The 17,661-nt window shown below is 52.3% G+C and overlaps 5 protein-coding genes across 5 annotated transcripts; 3 read left to right on the top strand and 2 right to left on the bottom strand.

Annotated features, from left to right (window-relative positions):
- Positions 1–1,498: 1,498 nt before the first annotated feature.
- QC761_303210 (uncharacterized protein) lies at positions 1,499–4,586 on the top strand (the record flags this gene model as incomplete). The annotated part of the gene is given in 4 exon segments (XM_062877468.1): positions 1,499–3,667; positions 3,723–4,121; positions 4,182–4,360; positions 4,371–4,586. The coding sequence occupies 3 exon segments, from the start codon at positions 1,499–1,501 to the stop codon at positions 4,338–4,340; spliced, it is 2,727 nt and encodes a 908-aa protein (XP_062733240.1). The 3' UTR covers positions 4,341–4,360; positions 4,371–4,586.
- Positions 4,587–5,474: 888 nt separating this feature from the next.
- Positions 5,475–8,765, top strand: ILV2 (Acetolactate synthase, mitochondrial). Its single transcript, XM_062877467.1, has 5 exons — positions 5,475–6,145; positions 6,255–6,347; positions 6,433–6,500; positions 6,555–8,246; positions 8,307–8,765. The coding sequence occupies exons 1-5, from the start codon at positions 5,979–5,981 to the stop codon at positions 8,363–8,365; spliced, it is 2,079 nt and encodes a 692-aa protein (XP_062733239.1). The 5' UTR covers positions 5,475–5,978; the 3' UTR covers positions 8,366–8,765.
- Positions 8,766–8,940: 175 nt separating this feature from the next.
- Positions 8,941–12,562, top strand: QC761_303190 (uncharacterized protein). The gene is made up of 3 exons (XM_062877466.1): positions 8,941–9,810; positions 9,893–10,526; positions 10,641–12,562. The coding sequence occupies exons 2-3, from the start codon at positions 10,439–10,441 to the stop codon at positions 11,891–11,893; spliced, it is 1,341 nt and encodes a 446-aa protein (XP_062733238.1). The 5' UTR covers positions 8,941–9,810; positions 9,893–10,438; the 3' UTR covers positions 11,894–12,562.
- A 2,096-nt stretch (positions 12,563–14,658) lies between these two features.
- On the bottom strand, positions 14,659–16,667 carry QC761_303180 (uncharacterized protein; the record flags this gene model as incomplete). The annotated part of the gene is made up of 5 exons (XM_062877465.1): positions 14,659–15,468; positions 15,522–15,767; positions 15,828–16,174; positions 16,264–16,559; positions 16,618–16,667. The coding sequence occupies 5 exons, from the start codon at positions 16,665–16,667 to the stop codon at positions 14,659–14,661; spliced, it is 1,749 nt and encodes a 582-aa protein (XP_062733237.1).
- A 485-nt stretch (positions 16,668–17,152) lies between these two features.
- QC761_0050830 (uncharacterized protein) lies at positions 17,153–17,454 on the bottom strand (the record flags this gene model as incomplete). The annotated part of the gene is made up of 2 exons (XM_062872476.1): positions 17,153–17,170; positions 17,284–17,454. 2 exons carry the CDS (start codon positions 17,452–17,454, stop codon positions 17,153–17,155), a joined length of 189 nt encoding a protein of 62 aa, XP_062733236.1.
- Between the last annotated feature and the right edge of the window lie 207 nt (positions 17,455–17,661).

Below are 17,661 nucleotides of genomic sequence, written 5' to 3'. Positions count from 1 at the left end.
TTGGTTATGCGATTGCAAGACCGGCGGGAAGGGTCCGGAAAGAAGCGAGCTCGTCACACAATAGCGAAGGTATCAAGTAATTTTCTTTTAGAATGTTCCATGAAAAGCAGCTAGTGAGCCGTTATGCACGTGGGAGAGGGGTGAGAAGGAAGCTGAGGCCCTAAAATTCGGTTTCTGAGTGAGAAGAGGGGACTCGAAGATCTCGAACCCCGGCAAGTTTCCAGTCTGGTTCCGGGATGCCAAACGGAACATCCAACGTTTTTCGCTTCATCCCACACACCCCCAGCTTTTCGGGAGGCCAGCCCTAGAAGGAAACTGAGTAGCTGGCCCTGGCCAGTCAGTCCCACATGTTATTCACCACTCACCACCCAACTGCACTAGGTCCATATCCATGTAGCTAGGGGGGTGGGCAGAGAAAAATACACACCAGCCACTACGGCCACTCCTTTACCTCACCCGCGTATCTCCCTCGCCACAGTTGACGCTATTTGCCGCTTCGTAACACGGCAAGCCACTCTTTGATCCAGCCACACCTCTTAACGCACACTGTGAGTGTTTGTGACACACAACATCCAACTTTCTTGACACATTGCTGTCCAATCTTGAGTTTTTTTCCCACCAGTTCAACGGCTTCGCTTGTTCATTGTCCAATCTCAATGACAAGCCCACCTTCCTGATCAAGATTTCCCCGCCCAATGATGGAGGGCACTCGCCACACTTTACCTCCGACAGGTTTGAAGCAAGCCACCGATCTGTCGATTTGTTACGCAGACTTAGTGCCACAGGCAGGATTTTGGGATGTGTGGCTGGTATGACGCGAAGCTTTTGGAGGTGTTGGCCTCTCGGAGGCGGGGGGAGGTGAGGGGGATGAAGTCATCCCGGGGGGCATAGGTAGGTAGGTGGGTGGGACGGCAGGTGTTGGGGGGTGTTGGGGGACGAGGAAAAGGGGGGTTGTCAGTTTGCTTCTTGCGCGAGTGGGAGTTTGTGAATGCAGGAGAAGTCCTCTAGGTTTCGTGACGTAAAGAAGAGACGATGATGACGTCCGGGGAGATATTCTGAGCTTCTCGAAAAAGCCGGCTTGTCTCGAAGTTATCGTCTGACGACGACGGGTGAAAAGAGTGGTTGAGGTAGCAAGATGCTGACGACATAAAAAGGTTGAGGCTAGTGCTGTGTTCTTGTCTGATCCTGTTTTTCCTTCTGGGCCAACGAAAAATCTACATAACTATCTACGGTAATCTCTTGAACCTTTGAGCACAGCCACACATCTACATCATTTTGTTGTCACTGTACAGCTTTAGCACACCGTAACTCACCCTGCTTGCTTTTATTTTCCCACCACAGACCCTACCTATACAGTCACACCATCATCTCACCTCCGTACCTATCTTGTGCCATCCTGGAACTCTTCTTCAACCTATCCCTTCCCTTACGTCCCGCTTCCCCTACCACAACAACCCCCACTACGGAAGGCACCTTTACAACCGCACCACAAGACAATATGTCCGACATTGCGAAGAAGACGCTCCCCTCCCGCAAGGGAAAGAAGCAGCAGCAACAGCAGGAGGTCTCCACCCCCCAAGAGGAAAACGTCCCTCGCTCTGCCCCCTCCCCTCCGGCTATTGATATCCAGAAGGAGCAGAACAAGAACCGGGAGGAGGAGGAGGAGAACGACGAGGTTGTGACCACGTCGGGGGATTTCGAGGGGAATGATGGCAGTGAGGTGGAGAGGGAGAGTGGGGGGTATACTCATCTGGAGAAGCCCAAGGAAACAGAGGAGGGGATTCAGATGGAGGATAAGGAGGAGGAGAAGCTGGAGAAGGTTGAGCCCGAGGCTATGAGTGACAAGACGGAGACTGAGGCTGGGGAGGATACTAAGACTACCACGGAGGAGAAGGTCGAGTCGTCTGAGAAGCCAGAGTCGGACAAGGCTGAGGAAGAGACCCAGACCCCCGCCGCGGATAAGATCTCCGAGGCGCCGTCGGGGTTGACGGAGCAGGCTAAGAAAGCCTTTGACCAGGCGAGCGAGAACCAGCCTACTGATGAGGCGAGGGAGGAGTTCCTCAAGAGTGCAAAGGAGGATGCTACCACCACATCGGAGAAGCCTCCTGCCTCAGAGAAGCCAGACGTTGAGGCTGCGGATAACAACATCGACGAGCCTGAGCCTGCTGCTTCTGAGAAGTCAGGAATTGACACCAAGACCGTCAGTGACAAGGCCGAGTCTGTCACCAAGTCAGGGTCCGAGAAACCCGATGTTGAGCAGCAAACAGAGAAAGCCCCCTCCACCACCGGCACGGAGCAGCAGCAACCCCAAACTGAAGCTGGTGAGCAAGCACAAGAGCAATTCGACCCCCACCAAATCCAAGACGGCCAGTCACAGGTCCAGGACTTCTCCCCATCTCAAGCCGAAGGTCAGCCCGAAGGTACAATCCAAGAGGACCAACCCCAAGGCGTCGAAGCAGGCGAGGGCTCCACCGTAGCCGAACAAATGGACTTTTCCATTCTCAAGAACGGCACCGTCAACAAAGGCGGCAACGTCGTTTCCGACGGCAAGGTTGTCGGTCGTGTCGTGAGCGGCATCCTGCAGTACCTCATCGGCAAGAAGGTCGACGAAAACGGGGATATCTGGTCCGACAACGGCAAGATCATCGGCAAGGCTGAGCCCATCTCTGACTCGGAACGTGATGAAATGCTCAAGGAGTCTGCGCCGTTCGAGTCCTTCCCTGACGCTGTTGTTGACGGGAATGGGATGGTTGTCAGCAATGGGGAATGGGTGGGCAAGATTATCGAAGGGGATGTCAAGCAGTTGAGGGGGAAGTCTGTTGATGCTGATGGGGACGTGCTTGATAAGGCGGGGAATGTGATTGGGAAGGCGGAACGTTGGGAGCCGGAGGAGGAGGTGGAGGAGGAGGTGAAGGAGGTGGATAATAGCTTGTTGGCTGGGAAGAGGGTCAACAAGGCGGGGTATGTGGTTGATGGGAACGGGGTTATTTACGGGAGGGTGGTGGAGGGGGATCCGAAGAGGATGGTGGGGAGGATGTGTGATAAGAAGGGGAATATTCTGAGTGAGAGTGGTGATGTTTTGGGGAAGGCGGAGTTGGTTAGTGAGGGGGAGAGGGAGGGATCCAAGGAGGGGCCGTTTGCCGAGTTGGAGGGGTGCACGGTTGCTAAGGATGGGACTGTTGTTACGCCTTCAGGGGATATCGTGGGGAGATTGGTGAAGGGAGAGGGCAAGGTCTTGTTTGGCAGGGCGGTTGATGAGGATGGTGATGTGTTGGATAAGAATGGCAATGTCATTGGCAAGGCTGAGCGTTGGGAGCCCGAGGAGGTTCAGAAGTCCAAGAACCCCATGTCGGGCCGCAAGGTCAACAAGGAGGGCAATGTTGTTGATGGTGATGGTAACCTCATTGGCAAGTTGACTTCTGGCGATCCTCAGGTTTGCTCGGGCAAGGAGATTGACGACGACGGTGATGTTGTCGACCAGAAGGGCACTGTCATTGGACACTGCTCGCTTCTTGAGGACATTCCTGAGGTCAAGGACGAGGAGACACCTGAACAGAAGGAGAAGCGCGAGCAAGCCGAGAATGATAAGAAGATGGCCATCCAGATGTCTGTCTGCATTGCCCAGTGCCTTGACAAGATTCGACCTATCTGCAAGATGATCACCGAGGTAAGTTATCACTATCAACTCACGCCACAGCTTGTTCATCACTAACACACAGTAGAAAATCGACAAGGCAGAGCGCACTCCGGAAGACGAGCGCGACGAAGAGCAGCTTGTCAAGGAGGTCCGCCCTCTAATCGAAGAGGGTGGCCGCATCTTGACCGAGGCTCAAGGCATCATCAAGGGCCTCGACCCTGATGGCCGCATCTCGGCCAACGCCAAGCACAAGACTGCTGCTCGCGAGGCCACTCCGGAGGAGTACCGTCTTGCTGATCTCCTCAAGGATCTCACTGGCGATGTCACTCAGTGCATCGACAATGCCAAGCGCAAGCTTGAGGATATGCCCCACGCAAAGAAGGAGCTCAACCCTCTGTGGGGTCTGCTCAACGAGCCTCTGTTCCAGATCCTTGCCGCCGTTGGGTTGTTGTTGAGTGGTGTGCTCAACCTCGTTGGCAGATTGGTAAGTCCTTTCAGGGTCCACTTGCAACGCAAGAACGACGTGCTAACACTAGTACTATAGCTGAGCGGCCTTGGATTGGGAGGACTGGTTGACGGGTTGCTAGGTACACTCGGCTTGAACCGCGTGCTTGCCGGATTGGGTCTTGGATCCTTCAGTGACAGTCTCAAGTCGGGTAAGAAGAAGAAGGGTGGTCTTTTGGGCGGAGTCTTGGGTGGCTAAAGCCACGTAGTATGAGTGATGAGTGTTCATGATTAATGACTTGTAATTTTCTCTTGTTTATCTCCTTGTACGTTGGCTCAAGTTTTGGTTTGTTTGTTGTAATGTGTAAAATATCGGCAGGCGGGAATAACTGAGAGCCTGAGAGCGAAATAGGAAATGTGACTTACACAGCGAGAAGATCGTGTCTGGGAACTGTTAGCAGACTGGAGGTTAGCGTGATTTCTTGCCAAGATGATCCACTCAGCGTAGCATCCAAATTGATGCTAGAGACAGCATTCTCGCTCCAAATCCGATGGCAGCTGTGGTTTGGTGCACGTGGAAGGGCCAGCTCGGGAAACTGTCTCCGTTCATCCTGCTGCTGCAGTTCTGTCCCGTAGCGTTGCAGTGAGCAGTCGGATGGCATCTGCAGTCGTCAGTTGATCATCGCATAGTGTCCGCGGGCTGAGTGCTAGAAAACAAGGCGGGATGCTGCTCTTGCCCGAAGTTGGAGGTGTTGACAAGCCACAGGGTAGCGCCGAACCTAATTCGAAGCTCGATCAGTGAAGTCAAAGGCGGCCGGCCGCTGCGACTGTCGGCGTGAAGCTGGAATACCCGGCTGGAAATATTTTGGTGGGGCCGACCACCGGCGCAGGGCTGTGACGGCTGTGACTTTTGACACCTGGAATGGACCCCGCCCCGCCTTGGCGTCATCCGTGAACCGGATGTCAGGTACCTAGTATTAAAATGTCCGTTAGGCCGGTCGCCCTCTTCGCCCGCTTCTTGCAGAGATCTCAAAGAATATGGCCGTGATCGCACAATTTAACAATATCGTATCCCGAGAATATCGAGAGAACGATCGGCTCATCGGCTTGCCGTTATGTGCTACAATGTCGCGCTGGGTGTGTTACTTACGGGAGGACACTTAATTGACGGCGTGTGATTGGACGGACCTGCAGACCGGCACGCAGCTTTCTTCCCCGCAAAAACTTGAATTCCTCGGCCACCAAGGTCCACGGTGTCATGGTCCAGTGTTCCCAGACCATGGATGAATTGGTCGTGTGATGTCTGAACTGTCATAGAAGAAAGTTTCGAAACGTGATATGATGTTCCAGGAAGGTGCCGAGGGCAAAAAAGGAAACAACGGCTACCCTCTAGGCGGGTTAGAAACTTATTCTAAAAAGCAGGTGAAAGGGTCCAGGCGCCGTCCCGCCTGCCGGTGGCCATGTGTGCTTACCGTGGCAGCAAATCGGGCGCTCCAGGGCAGTTCCGACATCGCCACTAGGAGCCGCTATAAGGCCCGTGCCACCCGTGTAGTCACTTTCTACCCCACAATCGACGGCCAAAATTTGAGATTCAACGACTCATACCACTCCGATTGCTCGTTCCCGCCAAGGACAGGGTTTCTTTCTTTCAAAACCACCACGTCCGCCTCCAACAAGACCCATTGACTCCTCGGCTCGTCAAGAGGAACTTTGGAATCTTTCTACATTGCTGTTTAATAGCCAGTTCTCGCTGTTACAGCTAAAACTTTCCTATTTCCACTCCTATAAACTTCAGGTCCCTCTCACCTAGGTGTGCTCTCCTAGTTTACAGCTCGCCACCTCCCGCTCTCCGCCGTCCGCTCTCCCTCCGGTCTCTTCGCAGTCACCTTCTTTCGTGATGATCCGTCAAACCAGCCGCGCCCTCAAGGCGCTGGCCACTACTCGGCCTAGCCAACAGCGAATTGCTTCCCTCACACAAAAGGCTTCTGCCATCACAGGTGTCCGTAATGGGCCATCAGACGTTAGGAATCAGTCCACATCGGCTGCCGCGAAGGTGCCCGCTGCGTAAGTCGTCCCACCGCCATCGTCGGCTTTGGAGTCATACTACTACTATTAGTGACTCACCACTACCATCACTACAAAAACACAATGGCTAATTCCATCCTATATACAGCGACGTACGAGCAAAGCCCGCCCAATCATTCAACGCCGAGCCCAACCACGTTCAACCTCTGGCTAACGCCCGTAAGAACGATGTCGACGAGTCGTATGTCTCCCAACTATACAAATGAGGATCGTCTATGTATATATATATATATATGTATGTATAGTTAACACGAAATGCGCTACAGGTTTATCGGCAAGACTGGTGGTGAGATCTTCCATGAGATGATGCTTAGACACGGCGTCAAGCACATTTGTATGTCTCGACTCCTGCTCCCATAAACTTGCACAGTTGGCTAACTATACACAGTCGGCTACCCTGGCGGTGCTATTCTTCCCGTGTTCGATGCTATCTACAACTCGCCACATTTCGATTTCGTCCTTCCCAGACACGAGCAGGGCGCTGGCCACATGGCCCAGGGTTACGCCCGCGCTTCTGGCAAGCCCGGTGTCGTCTTGGTGACTTCCGGTCCTGGTGCCACCAACGTTGTGACACCAATGGCTGATGCGCTTGCGGACGGTACTCCCATGATCGTTTTCACCGGCCAAGTCGTTACCACAGCCATTGGTAGCGATGCGTTCCAAGAAGCCGACGTTGTGGGCATCTCCCGCGCCTGCACCAAGTGGAACGTCATGGTGAAGAATGTCGCTGAGCTGCCTCAAAGAATCAACGAGGCCTTCGAGATTGCCACCAGCGGAAGACCTGGTCCCGTTCTCGTGGATCTTCCCAAGGACGTGACGGCTGGTATCCTGCGTCGTGCTATTCCCACGGCCCCCGCCATTCCGTCGCTCCCCAGCGCTGCCTCCCGCGCCGCTCTCGAGGCCAGCGAGAAGCAGCTCCGTGCTTCTATCAAGCGTGTGGCTCACTTGGTCAACATCGCCAAGAAGCCCGTCATCTACGCTGGCCAAGGTGTCATTAGCTCGGAGCGTGGTGTTGAGCTGCTCAGAGAGCTTGCGAACAAGGCATCCATCCCCGTGACGACGACCCTTCACGGTCTCGGTGCCTTCGACGAGCTTGATGAGAAGTCCCTCCACATGCTCGGCATGCACGGCTCAGCCTATGCCAACATGTCCATGCAGGAGGCTGATCTCATCATTGCTCTCGGTGGCCGCTTCGATGACCGTGTTACCGGTAGTGTTGCCAAGTTTGCCCCAGCGGCTAAGGCTGCGGCGAAGGAGAACCGCGGAGGTATCATTCACTTCGAGATCCTCCCCAAGAACATCAACAAGGTCGTGCAGGCCACTGAGGCTATCGAGGGTGATCTTGGCAAGAACCTCGATTTGCTCCTGCCTCAGGTGGAGAGCAAGACCATGGCTGACAGAAAGGAGTGGTTCGCTCAGATTAACGGGTGGAAGAAGAAGTGGCCTCTTTCTGACTACGAGCGTGCTGCTCGCGAGGGCTTGATCAAGCCTCAGACACTGATTGAGGAGCTCAGTAACCTCACAGCTGACCGCAAGGAGAACACCTACATCACCACTGGTGTCGGCCAGCATCAGATGTGGGCTGCTCAGCACTTCCGCTGGAGACATCCCCGCACCATGATCACCTCTGGTGGTCTCGGTACCATGGGCTACGGTCTGCCGGCCGCCATCGGTGCCAAGGTGGCCAAGCCAGATTCCCTTGTCATCGACATCGACGGTGATGCTTCCTTTGGCATGACCCTTACCGAGCTCTCCACCGCTGCTCAGTTCAACATTGGCGTCAAGATCATCGTTCTGAACAACGAAGAGCAGGGCATGGTTACACAATGGCAGAACCTCTTCTACGAGGATCGCTACTCCCACACTCACCAGAAGAACCCCGACTTCATGAAGCTCGCCGACGCCATGGGCATCCAGCACAGGCGTCTCATCAAGCCTGATGAGACCCGGGAAGCTCTCCAGTGGCTGATTGACACTGATGGCCCAGCCCTTCTGGAGGTTGTCACTGACAAGAAGGTTCCCGTTCTCCCCATGGTTCCCGGTGGGTCAGCTCTTCACGAGTTCATCACATACGACGGTGGTATGTAACCTTCTATTTTCCAGTAACTTACCAAAGTATCATTGCTGACACAAACTACAGTCAAGGATCTCGCGAGAAGAGAACTCATGCGCCAGCGCACTTGCGGTCTCCACGGTTAAGCAATTAGTACCCTAATACACCTTGACTGGGACGTTGTTTTGGGCGTGGGACTTTAGCATTGGGCGTGTTGTTCAAATTTTTGTTCTTAGAGTTTCGATTGTGATATCCGGCAGGGAGCGAAAAGTGTTTTGCTTTTATGATACATTGTGCATTACCGGGTCGGTGAAAAAAATGGCGGTTGGAGGTCCGCGGCCGGATCTGATGTTCAAAAAGGAGAGACTGGGAGCGAGCTGGAGGGCGTCGCCGTTTTTCTTTCCCCACAAATTTTGGCGGGCTGTACATACATACATACCTATTGGACGAGGGGGATACCATGGCTATTGAGCATTTCATGACATTCATAACACGATCGAGTTTTTTGTTTCTCCTTTACCTTGCTTCTCAATATGTTGTTCCAAGAGTCAGGATTCTTTCCACTCATCGGTCTTGCTGAATCGCAGCCTGCCGCCTTGCCAGCGCACACTTTGACCCTGGCGCGCGGACATGGCGATGGTTCGCCAAGGACGCCTTGCAGCAGCCCATGAACTGAAGGTTTTTCCCTTTCGAACCTGCCAGCCACTGTTCACTTTCCCCCATTCCAAATCACTGTTGACGTCGCAACAGGCCATTTTCATCTTGTCTGCATGCAGCAGTGTCAAGAGACCATGCTAGCTCGTGTTACGAAATGAAGGCCAGCATTGCGAATGTTTACTACCCCAACGCTAGAGGAGGCGCACGGCTCTCTCCACGTCCAGCTGTGCCCGGCCTCATGGAACGGGTGGGTTTCGGTGTGTGCCGATTGATGAAAGCTGCTGTTTGCCGTGACTGCTTTCTCTCTCCGCTCAATTTCCCACGCTGTCTGATGACGCTCTTCACAGAAACAAAACTGACTAGCCCACCTTCTCGAAGGTGTCCACGTCAACGTGGCAGAAGTTTCTTCATCTCAGGGCGTGTTTCATGATCAGACAGCTGCTGTGATGGTGGGTGGTAATGAAAGCTCACCGCAACTTGGATGACGGGCGTTCCAGGTGAAGTTATCCCCCGCTTGCAATTTCATGAACCACTCTGTTAATCATAACAACATTATCATCGGGCTGGTCGTGAATGTAGACTATACTAGGTACGCTTCTAAAAGCAGCGATTGACACCCGGGATCTAGGGATCGACGGAGAAACCAGGTTACATCACTACAGTCTGTCTCAGCTGCTACCTTGCTCTTGGAAATTGCCTTGTTCTTTTCTTCTCCCAAACCTTTTAGCACCCGAATATCCGAACCCCCATGTAAGACCTCCTCAATTGCTGTCAACGTCACAGGCAGCCAGTTCCAAAAGAAAAAATTTCTTCGACACTCCAGTCATCTCATCCCACTCTTTGGAACCAGTGGCTTATTCCTATTTGAAATTGGAGATGCAGAGCTCCTGGCTCCCCGCCGATCGTGGATCTAGATCGTTCACGTCAGATGCAGGTACGAACGGGCTTTTTCTGTGAAAGTCGCCAATCCCAGCTGGACCTCAAGTCTGGATTAGGTACTTTTCTGACAATGACAGGCAAGCACCCTGGCATCGACCTCCAGCTCGCCGTGTTGGCCAACAACACAAAAACCAAAAGAAGAAGAAAAAAAAAGAGAAAAGTGGGCTGCACTTGGGCGTAGGTTTACGCTGAGATTTTCAAGATGACTGATGAGACCGGAAAGCCTTGTTGTTGGCACCGCTCAACTTATTTCTGGGGTTGTTCTTATACTTGACATTTTCCACTTTTTGCTTTTCATTTCTTGTCCTCAGCAACCGGCTGGCATCACTCCTTCGTGTGCTCCTTGCACTTTTTATTGCACTCCTTTCAATCTATCACGGCTTACACCTTCATTCATCACTTCATATTTATTGAATTCTTTGGGGCATTCCTCATCCCCACACTACCCACCCTCCTTTTATACTCGACACGTTCCATGCCCATCTCTCGAGTTGCTTCGACGCCCGTGATCCCATCCTTAACCTCAGTCCGGTTCTGTTCAACCTCGTCGTGTCCTTCCAGTCTCACAGCAGCAGAATCAACCAACCACGACCACAGCGCGTCCGGCATCTCGACTGTCTATCATGGCTATGCAAAGCACCAGCATCAACCTTGAACAATTGCTCAAGAGATTCCCGAACTCAGATTTCCCCAGCCCTTACATAAGTCTTGGTGGGTACTTAAACTTTCATGGGAAGGGATTGGCAGTTATTCCAGAGTTGGAAGATGTTCAACGCAAGCCTGATATGGCCGTGATCCTCTAGACAAGCTCTGACACGAATACAGGTCCATCCTCACGCCTCTCTCCCGCGACTACCATTGCCGAGAATGACAACATATCCTCCGCTACAAGACTTAAACCACCTCCTGTCTCACATCAACGGCGCACTGGACGACGTTCTCTCGGTGCCACCACAGGTCGCCCGCGTGCCTCGTCACCAGCAACTGTGGCTAGCAAAGATGACTATCTCCAGTGCCCCCTCTGCTCTGAAGTTGGGGCATACACGGCCTGTCGCCGGAAGAATGATCTTAAACGCCATATGCGAAATTATCATAACACCAATGCGCAGTGGGCCTGCCCGAAGCGTGGCTGCGGCAAGACATATGACTGTCTTCCGGGGATGAAAGCGCACCTAAAAGAGCCCAGTCACGGCAACCTCCACCGGTCTTCGGATTGCATCACGACTATACTCTGCCCCCGAGTTGTCTTCGCCTGTGGCTTTACCAACTGCAAGCATGTCTTCGAAACACCTGACGCCGCCGACCCTGCTGAGACAGCTACTGATTACTTTCATCACGTCGCCAACCACGTCGAGGCCAATCGCCCCAACCAGGCCTGGTCCCACTCAACCTGCTTCCGAAATCTCATGCGGCAAGCGGGTATCTATGATGACTGGAAGAATCGACACCCCAAGGGCAAAGACTTGAAGTGGCAGCCACACACATCAATCGTGTTGAGGAAGATGCTGGAGACCAGGCATGTGCCCGATAGTGAGCTGTTGGTGCTCTGGGCTGTCAGGTTGGGTTCCAAGCCGTACTCTGAATCCACTTCGCCGGCACCGAGGGGTCTCCCTGAGGCTCTCCGTCTTCCTGTGTCCGAGCTGTGTGGATGCAGTGCCAACTCGGTGCATCCGTCGCCATCCCACCCCAATCCTTCTCCCGGTTCGCCTCAGGTTCCTGAGAGCTTGGCCGACAGGTCTGCAGAGTTTGATTTAGCTGCTTATTCTAGCACTTCTGCTTTCAGCCAGAATGTAAACGATCAAGACTATACCCAGGATTCTACACTTATTGATATCAGCAGGCCGTTTGATAACTCCCCTCAACTGGAAGGTGGATACCCCTTGGGGGTTCCAGCTCTCACGGTAAACCAGCAGCCAGCTCCCGAATGGCCCGGTTATTACAACAACAAAAACAACCAGGACATGTCAGACATGATTGATCCCGCGCTTCTCAGCGTGGGAGGCCAGTCGTCGTGGATGGACGATGGGATGGAGGGCGTCGATGCTGTCCGTGAGGCGGACGACCTGTCGAGCTGGTAGAACTGAGCTCACTTGTACGGTGTACCATTTATATACCGACTTCACCAAAACCCTTTCACCAATTTATGCTTCACCGACATGTTCTTCACCATGTACCGTCATCTACCACTGACCTGTACCGCTACCGACCACAGACCTCTGTACCACTATTCTATCACCACCATCACAGCAACGGCCTTGATTACATACACCCTCTTAATTCCCTCGAAATATTTCACTTCGATTTCCGCCGCCTTTCCTATTTCACACTAAACGTCTTTTCTCTAAAACTTTTAATCACCTTTACCATTTCTCCTTTTATTTTCACACAGGAAGAATTTATCTTCCTCATCACAAGCCAGGAGCAAGGGAGGAAAAAGAAATGACGACTTTGATAGGCCCATGACTTTTTGGACTTTTGGACTTTTACTTTTCGTGAACATATTCACGACAGTTTCGACGAGGGATGTTATTGGGTGATTCTTTTTATTTCTTCCTTTTCTTTTTCTCGAGGTTTCGATATTTGTATAACGTTTTATGACGGGGGTCATGTAAAATATGACGAGGAGGAATGAGAAGGGGATTTGCCACAACTAGTTGAGCAAATGGACACGGGGTTTATATATGGGCTTTTTGGACATAGCTGTTTTAATTGAACGATAGGGCGGTTGCCTTTTTCTTCGTCCACTGGACCAGGTTGCTACTAACGCCTCGTTTAATATCAGCACATCTTCCTAAGTGCCTATCTACTGTCGATATCCTCTATCGGTTGCTCCGTACTTTCGTCCGTTAATCTGTGTTTACTTGGACCGCTGATTGAGATCATCGAAAGCGCACATAGGTCTGATAGTGCTTCTTCCGTATAAATGAATAAATGTGAATCAAGAGAGGAAGAGTTTTCAAATTTGTGGGTACTTATCTCCCGAGTGAATATTACTCCTCTTGTAATTATCTCTGCCAGACTTCTGATTTATCCGTGAGTAACGCCAGTTCTGTCCCCATCATCAGCCCGCCCTCGACCCGGATCTGACCATCGTCGACACTCGCCAGCACCTAGCCAGAAGACTACAATTACCAACGACAAACGATGACTACAGTCTCGGCCCTCTCTTGTGAGATCAGGCAAACGATCCGGGGGTGAGGTTGGCAAGACTGAGGATCTGAATAATCTACTTCAAGTTGACCGCAGGACCCGGGCCGAGACTATCGACATTATTCCAGGTGGTGTCTGTACCAACGAGATCAACGTTCATAAATTGACCGTAATCGTTAATTCGCATTGCTCAGGAAGTTGCTGGCTCGAGTTCGCCGTCATCGAATCGCCCACCCAAAAGAAGCCCAAGACCTTCTGCATCAGCGACCTCGATTCCCCGTTGGCTCGGAATCTAACATGCCATCGCCGTGCCAACACCGTGGTTGAATTTCGTGCTCCAGACGGAGGCCATCACCTCGTTGCTCTCCTACTTCTCCGCACCAAACTCTGCGACATACTCTCCATCCTAGCTGGCATTGGTTCGTCTCCAGCCTACAAGTCGCTTTTATTCACCATTCGCCTCATGGACAAGTCCTCGCCATCTCGTGGTAACAGACCGTTCTTCGTCAACCTCCCTCCTGACTTTGTCAAGGAACCGAGCTTTCGAAGACCCATTCTCGCACGCAAAGCGCCGCAATAACCCGTACTTTTACGAAATCCTTCTTCTCCCTCTAGCGATCTCTCATACTTGGCGCCACGCGGTTGTAGCGTTTCTCCCTCTCGGTTCGGGTCCGACTCCCAGACAGTCAAGTTACTCGGTCAAGAACTTCGGAATCAATGTGAAGAATATATTTCTCGGTCATGAGACCCTTGAACAACCAACAAACTCAATATCTCATGCCAAAACTGAACGACGGCAGCGGCTTGGGCGACGTCGACGACCTGATTCCTGCCGTTTATTCACACTGCCAGTTTCGACTAGGTCGCCAACTTCGACGTTCATTCGGGAACGTGACACAACTTGCGACGAATCACCTATTTCAAGCTTCTGGGGATAGACGCTCGTGGGTGTGCAGCGTTGTTCTCGATAAGCTGGCCAAGTATTCTCAGTCCATGAAGACTTGTCTGCTTCTTACCCACCCAGAGTCACCAGAGATGAGGCAGTTGGCATGGTATATGGAGAGAGCCGGGGGGTTGTCGGGGATGAATGCGTTCCCTGAACCATTCTATCGAGACTGCTTGGAATCACGGGGCTTTCTTTCGTCAGCTTTACAGACTTTCTTTATCCTCTTGCGCGAGATAAGTATCGACTAGAATAAAGTCTCTAGGTAGGTAGGCAGGATAAGGTTACTAATGTTAGGTTATTAGTGGGGATAGGGTTATTCGTTAAGTAGGTGGAAGTAAATGATTCAGGATTCACCTACTTACCTAAGCAACTTGTCAGACTAGGCAACTGTTTATTTTCAAGATGAATGAGGTGTGCGCTTCTTTTCCAGAGCTCCAGTCAGCGGGACCTAATATGATGCCACCATCCCTTCAACAATTGTTCCCGAATTCTCACCAATATTGCATGCAGCACAAACTTTGAATTTCATGACCCGTGGCATGCACCTGTCAAGGAGGGGGTCACACCTACCTATATATAAAGGACAATCCAACATGAAGCCTCTGGCAAGTATGGCAAGCTATTGAATTTCTGTACTTACATCCCCCTACTACCCCAGAACCTTTCCCAAAACCTCCTCCTCCTCTCCTCCCTACCTAACCCTTATAATCCAACCTCACCCCCTTCCCACCCCTGTGATCATCCCTCCTAGCACAAAGCCCCCTCCCCCCAATCCTCACCCAAATCCACCGCCCAATCACTCGTCCCCCCCATATTCAACCCCCTCACCCACCCCACCCTAGCCTCATAACTCCCCCTCGACATCCAACTCACCCACTGATCCCCCCCATACACCAAAATATCCCCATGCTCATCACCATACCGAAAAGCACTCGAATCACTTTTGATGATCTCCTCAATCTCCCAGTTGGACAGATACCCAGCTTCAGCTGTACACCTCCCCGGCTCAGCCCCCGATGCCGGACCGGTAAAATAACAATCCGGTCCCCAACACCCCGGTATGCTCATTTTCACTGTGCGTCCGTACAACGCCATGCCGATGATGATTTTGGACGAGGGGACGCCCGCCTTGGTGATCATGGCGAGGGAGTTGAGGGTTTCGGCCTTGTTGGTGTGGTGCCTGAGGCAGTTGCCGGTGGGACAACCCGGGGAGGACCAGGGGCTGTTGTAGTCCCATTGGCCGTGGAGGTCGTATGTCATGTATACTCTAAGTAAGGGGCTATCAGTGGGGTTGAGGAACGGGGAGGGTGCGGGGACAAACATGTAGTCAACCACATCGGCGATCTCATCTATGGGAAAGCCTTTCAGATACCAAAACGAGGAAGGGGCTGCGATGCCGATGCTGAGGTGGCTTGGCAGCAAAGAGCGGACGGTTTGGAGGAAGGAGAGGTAGTCCTGGCCGTCGGTGGGGTTGGCCGGGGGGATGTCGGGGAGGTCTGGGGCGGAGGGATATTCCCAGTCGAAGTCGACGCCGTCGAGGCCTTCGTTGATGATGAACTGTGGGCTGTTAGAGGAAAAAGACAAACGATGGGGTGGGGAGGGAGTCTCACATTGACGACATCCTGAGCAAAAGCGTATCGTTGAGCTGGAGTGACACCAGATCGGAAGATGGCATAGGTGTCGTGTGATGTTGAGAAGCTCCAACCGCCAAAACTCATGATACGTTTCACACCCGTCAGGGCCTTGAAATCGTTGTAAGGTCCCCGGAGACTGCTGACGTCGACTTGGAAGCCGGGGGTGATATCACCAAAGGCGAAGTGGATGTGGGTGTAGTAGTTGGTGTCGATTCTGTTCGCCTGTTGCGATCGAAGTTTATCAGCAGCTGTGACAGAGAAGTCCAAGAGAGGGCATTATACAGGCATGTGAAGACAAGGACGGTTGGCATTCCATGCCTCCCAGTAAGCAATCCGCTTAAACTCTGCAGGAGGAGTAGTGTCTCCGACGATGTCCATGCCGCAACTGGCGATACAACCGTTTGACCCTGGTGTGGCCGTGCCGGGTCCACCTCCAGGGACTGGACTTGGGATGCAGAAGTTTTCGTCGATACCACATTGTCCCCAGACGTTGCAACAAGCGTTGAGGGGACATGGGTTGAGGGTCGCAAGGTCGTTCATGTTGGCGGGCTTGAGGGTCCCGGGAACCTGGGGTCCGCAAATTGCGTTGGCAAATGGGGCTGGCATGGGCGGTGAACCTGTTGAAAGGCCTGTGGATGACTTGTCAGCACAGAGGTTGATCGTCTTCTAGAAAGTTGAGATATCCCACAGATCTTGGCATCCAGCATGAGGTTGGCACAACCCGCCCAGCCCCATGTGTTCTGGTTGAAGTCATTGATTTGCTGCTGTGTAATGTAGTAGGCCGCTGCAATATCCCAACAATTGTCGTTGGCCTGAACAGTGTAGGTATGGCATGAACCGTCCGGGTTAGGCTGCGGGGAGAAGTCGGGTAAGTCTCTCTTGGAGCAGCAGACATGCTGATCGAGTTCTGAGCAGCATAAGTGCTGTCCGACTTGGAAATTCGAGCAGAATTCGGGGGCGGGATTGTAACCGGTGAGTTGTGACCCTGTGATTCCGCACTTTGTAGCCAGAGACCTAATAAACGGTTAGTAAGGCTATACTGCTAAGAGATGGAATTGTGAAGTAAACGTGCCAGCAACTCTCTCCAGTCTCAACCTGAACGGTGGTACAGGTTTGGCCCATGTTGATTGTTCGCCTTTGTTGGGTGGCCTACAGTCAGAACAGATGCTTCACTACGAGAGAAGACTTGGGGCTCTTATAGTCGGATCGTCTCATGCTCGCGATGTCATCTCCCCTTGTTATTCCGTGTATGGCAACATTTGCGAGAATGATGAGTTCCTACCTCAAGACACGTCAGCTATTCCAATTCCCGCGTTACTCTACCAGCTTGACACTAGCCTGCCCCAGGAGAGGAAGTTGGACGCAGGTGTTGAAAATGGACCACAGGGTAGCGGATATGTGTAGTCCTAGCCTGGCTGGTACAAGCGTCATGATAAGTATCCCGGTCTTTGGAACCCCTCAACGGTCACCCCATGCCTGGTACCTGCATCCTGCCATCGTGCTGAGCACCAACGTATCACGCGTAAGTCGTACAAATTCGACAAGCGGCCCGTGATGACGCGCAGGTTTGAAGCGGTCAACACTCTGCCGAAATAAGAGGACACTTGCTAGCCCTGTTCCTTGTTCTGTACCAAAACTACAAACGTTAACCGACAGATATTATTTGATATTGAGAAGTATATGTTCGTTGTCACTGACCTCGATCATCCTGTCAGCTCTGACCATCTCATCTATTCACCCCATGACCAAGATTCCAATAACAATAGTTGTTTGGGTAGTCGACTTCGAAGTCCAGCGCTTTGCTTCCATGCTTGGCCATCCTTTCATATGGTGGTTGGAACTTGGCTGTCAGCCTCTCGCGGGCTAGCGAGTTGTTAAACGCTAGTCGAAAGCGAAGGCTGCGCTGCATGTTGATGTTTCTGTAGGGAGGTTACATAGGTTGCCGAATTCTACGACGTGAAAACATAGAATAGAGCTTGGCCGTTGACTAGCTTGTACTACTAGGGTTTGTCGTTGGTTCATATTGCGTTTCACCGTTAGTCAGGAAGTTTTCTGCCTGCAGGTACGCGATCACAGTCACATCGGAAGTCACTAGTCTAGCTACCCGTTAAATCCA

This window comes from Podospora bellae-mahoneyi, chromosome 3 (assembly GCF_035222275.1).
Source record: "Podospora bellae-mahoneyi strain CBS 112042 chromosome 3, whole genome shotgun sequence".
Taxonomy (NCBI): domain Eukaryota; kingdom Fungi; phylum Ascomycota; class Sordariomycetes; order Sordariales; family Podosporaceae; genus Podospora; species Podospora bellae-mahoneyi.
The sequence above is the reverse complement of the archived record's forward strand: the minus strand, read 5'-3'. Positions and strand labels throughout refer to the sequence as shown.

What these genes read in the sequence shown, in the direction of transcription:
- ILV2 (XM_062877467.1), top strand. Translation starts at nt 5,979, where the DNA reads ATGATCCGTCAAACCAGCCGCGCCCTCAAGGCGCTGGCCACTACTCGG. An exon ending in AAGAACGATGTCGACGAGTC is followed by an intron (nt 6,348 to 6,432) that starts GTATGTCTCCCA and finishes AATGCGCTACAG; the next exon opens with GTTTATCGGCAAGACTGGTG. An exon ending in ACACGGCGTCAAGCACATTT is followed by an intron (nt 6,501 to 6,554) that starts GTATGTCTCGAC and finishes AACTATACACAG; the next exon opens with TCGGCTACCCTGGCGGTGCT.
- QC761_303190 (XM_062877466.1), top strand. Translation starts at nt 10,439, where the DNA reads ATGGCTATGCAAAGCACCAGCATCAACCTTGAACAATTGCTCAAGAGA. An exon ending in CAGCCCTTACATAAGTCTTG is followed by an intron (nt 10,527 to 10,640) that starts GTGGGTACTTAA and finishes ACACGAATACAG; the next exon opens with GTCCATCCTCACGCCTCTCT.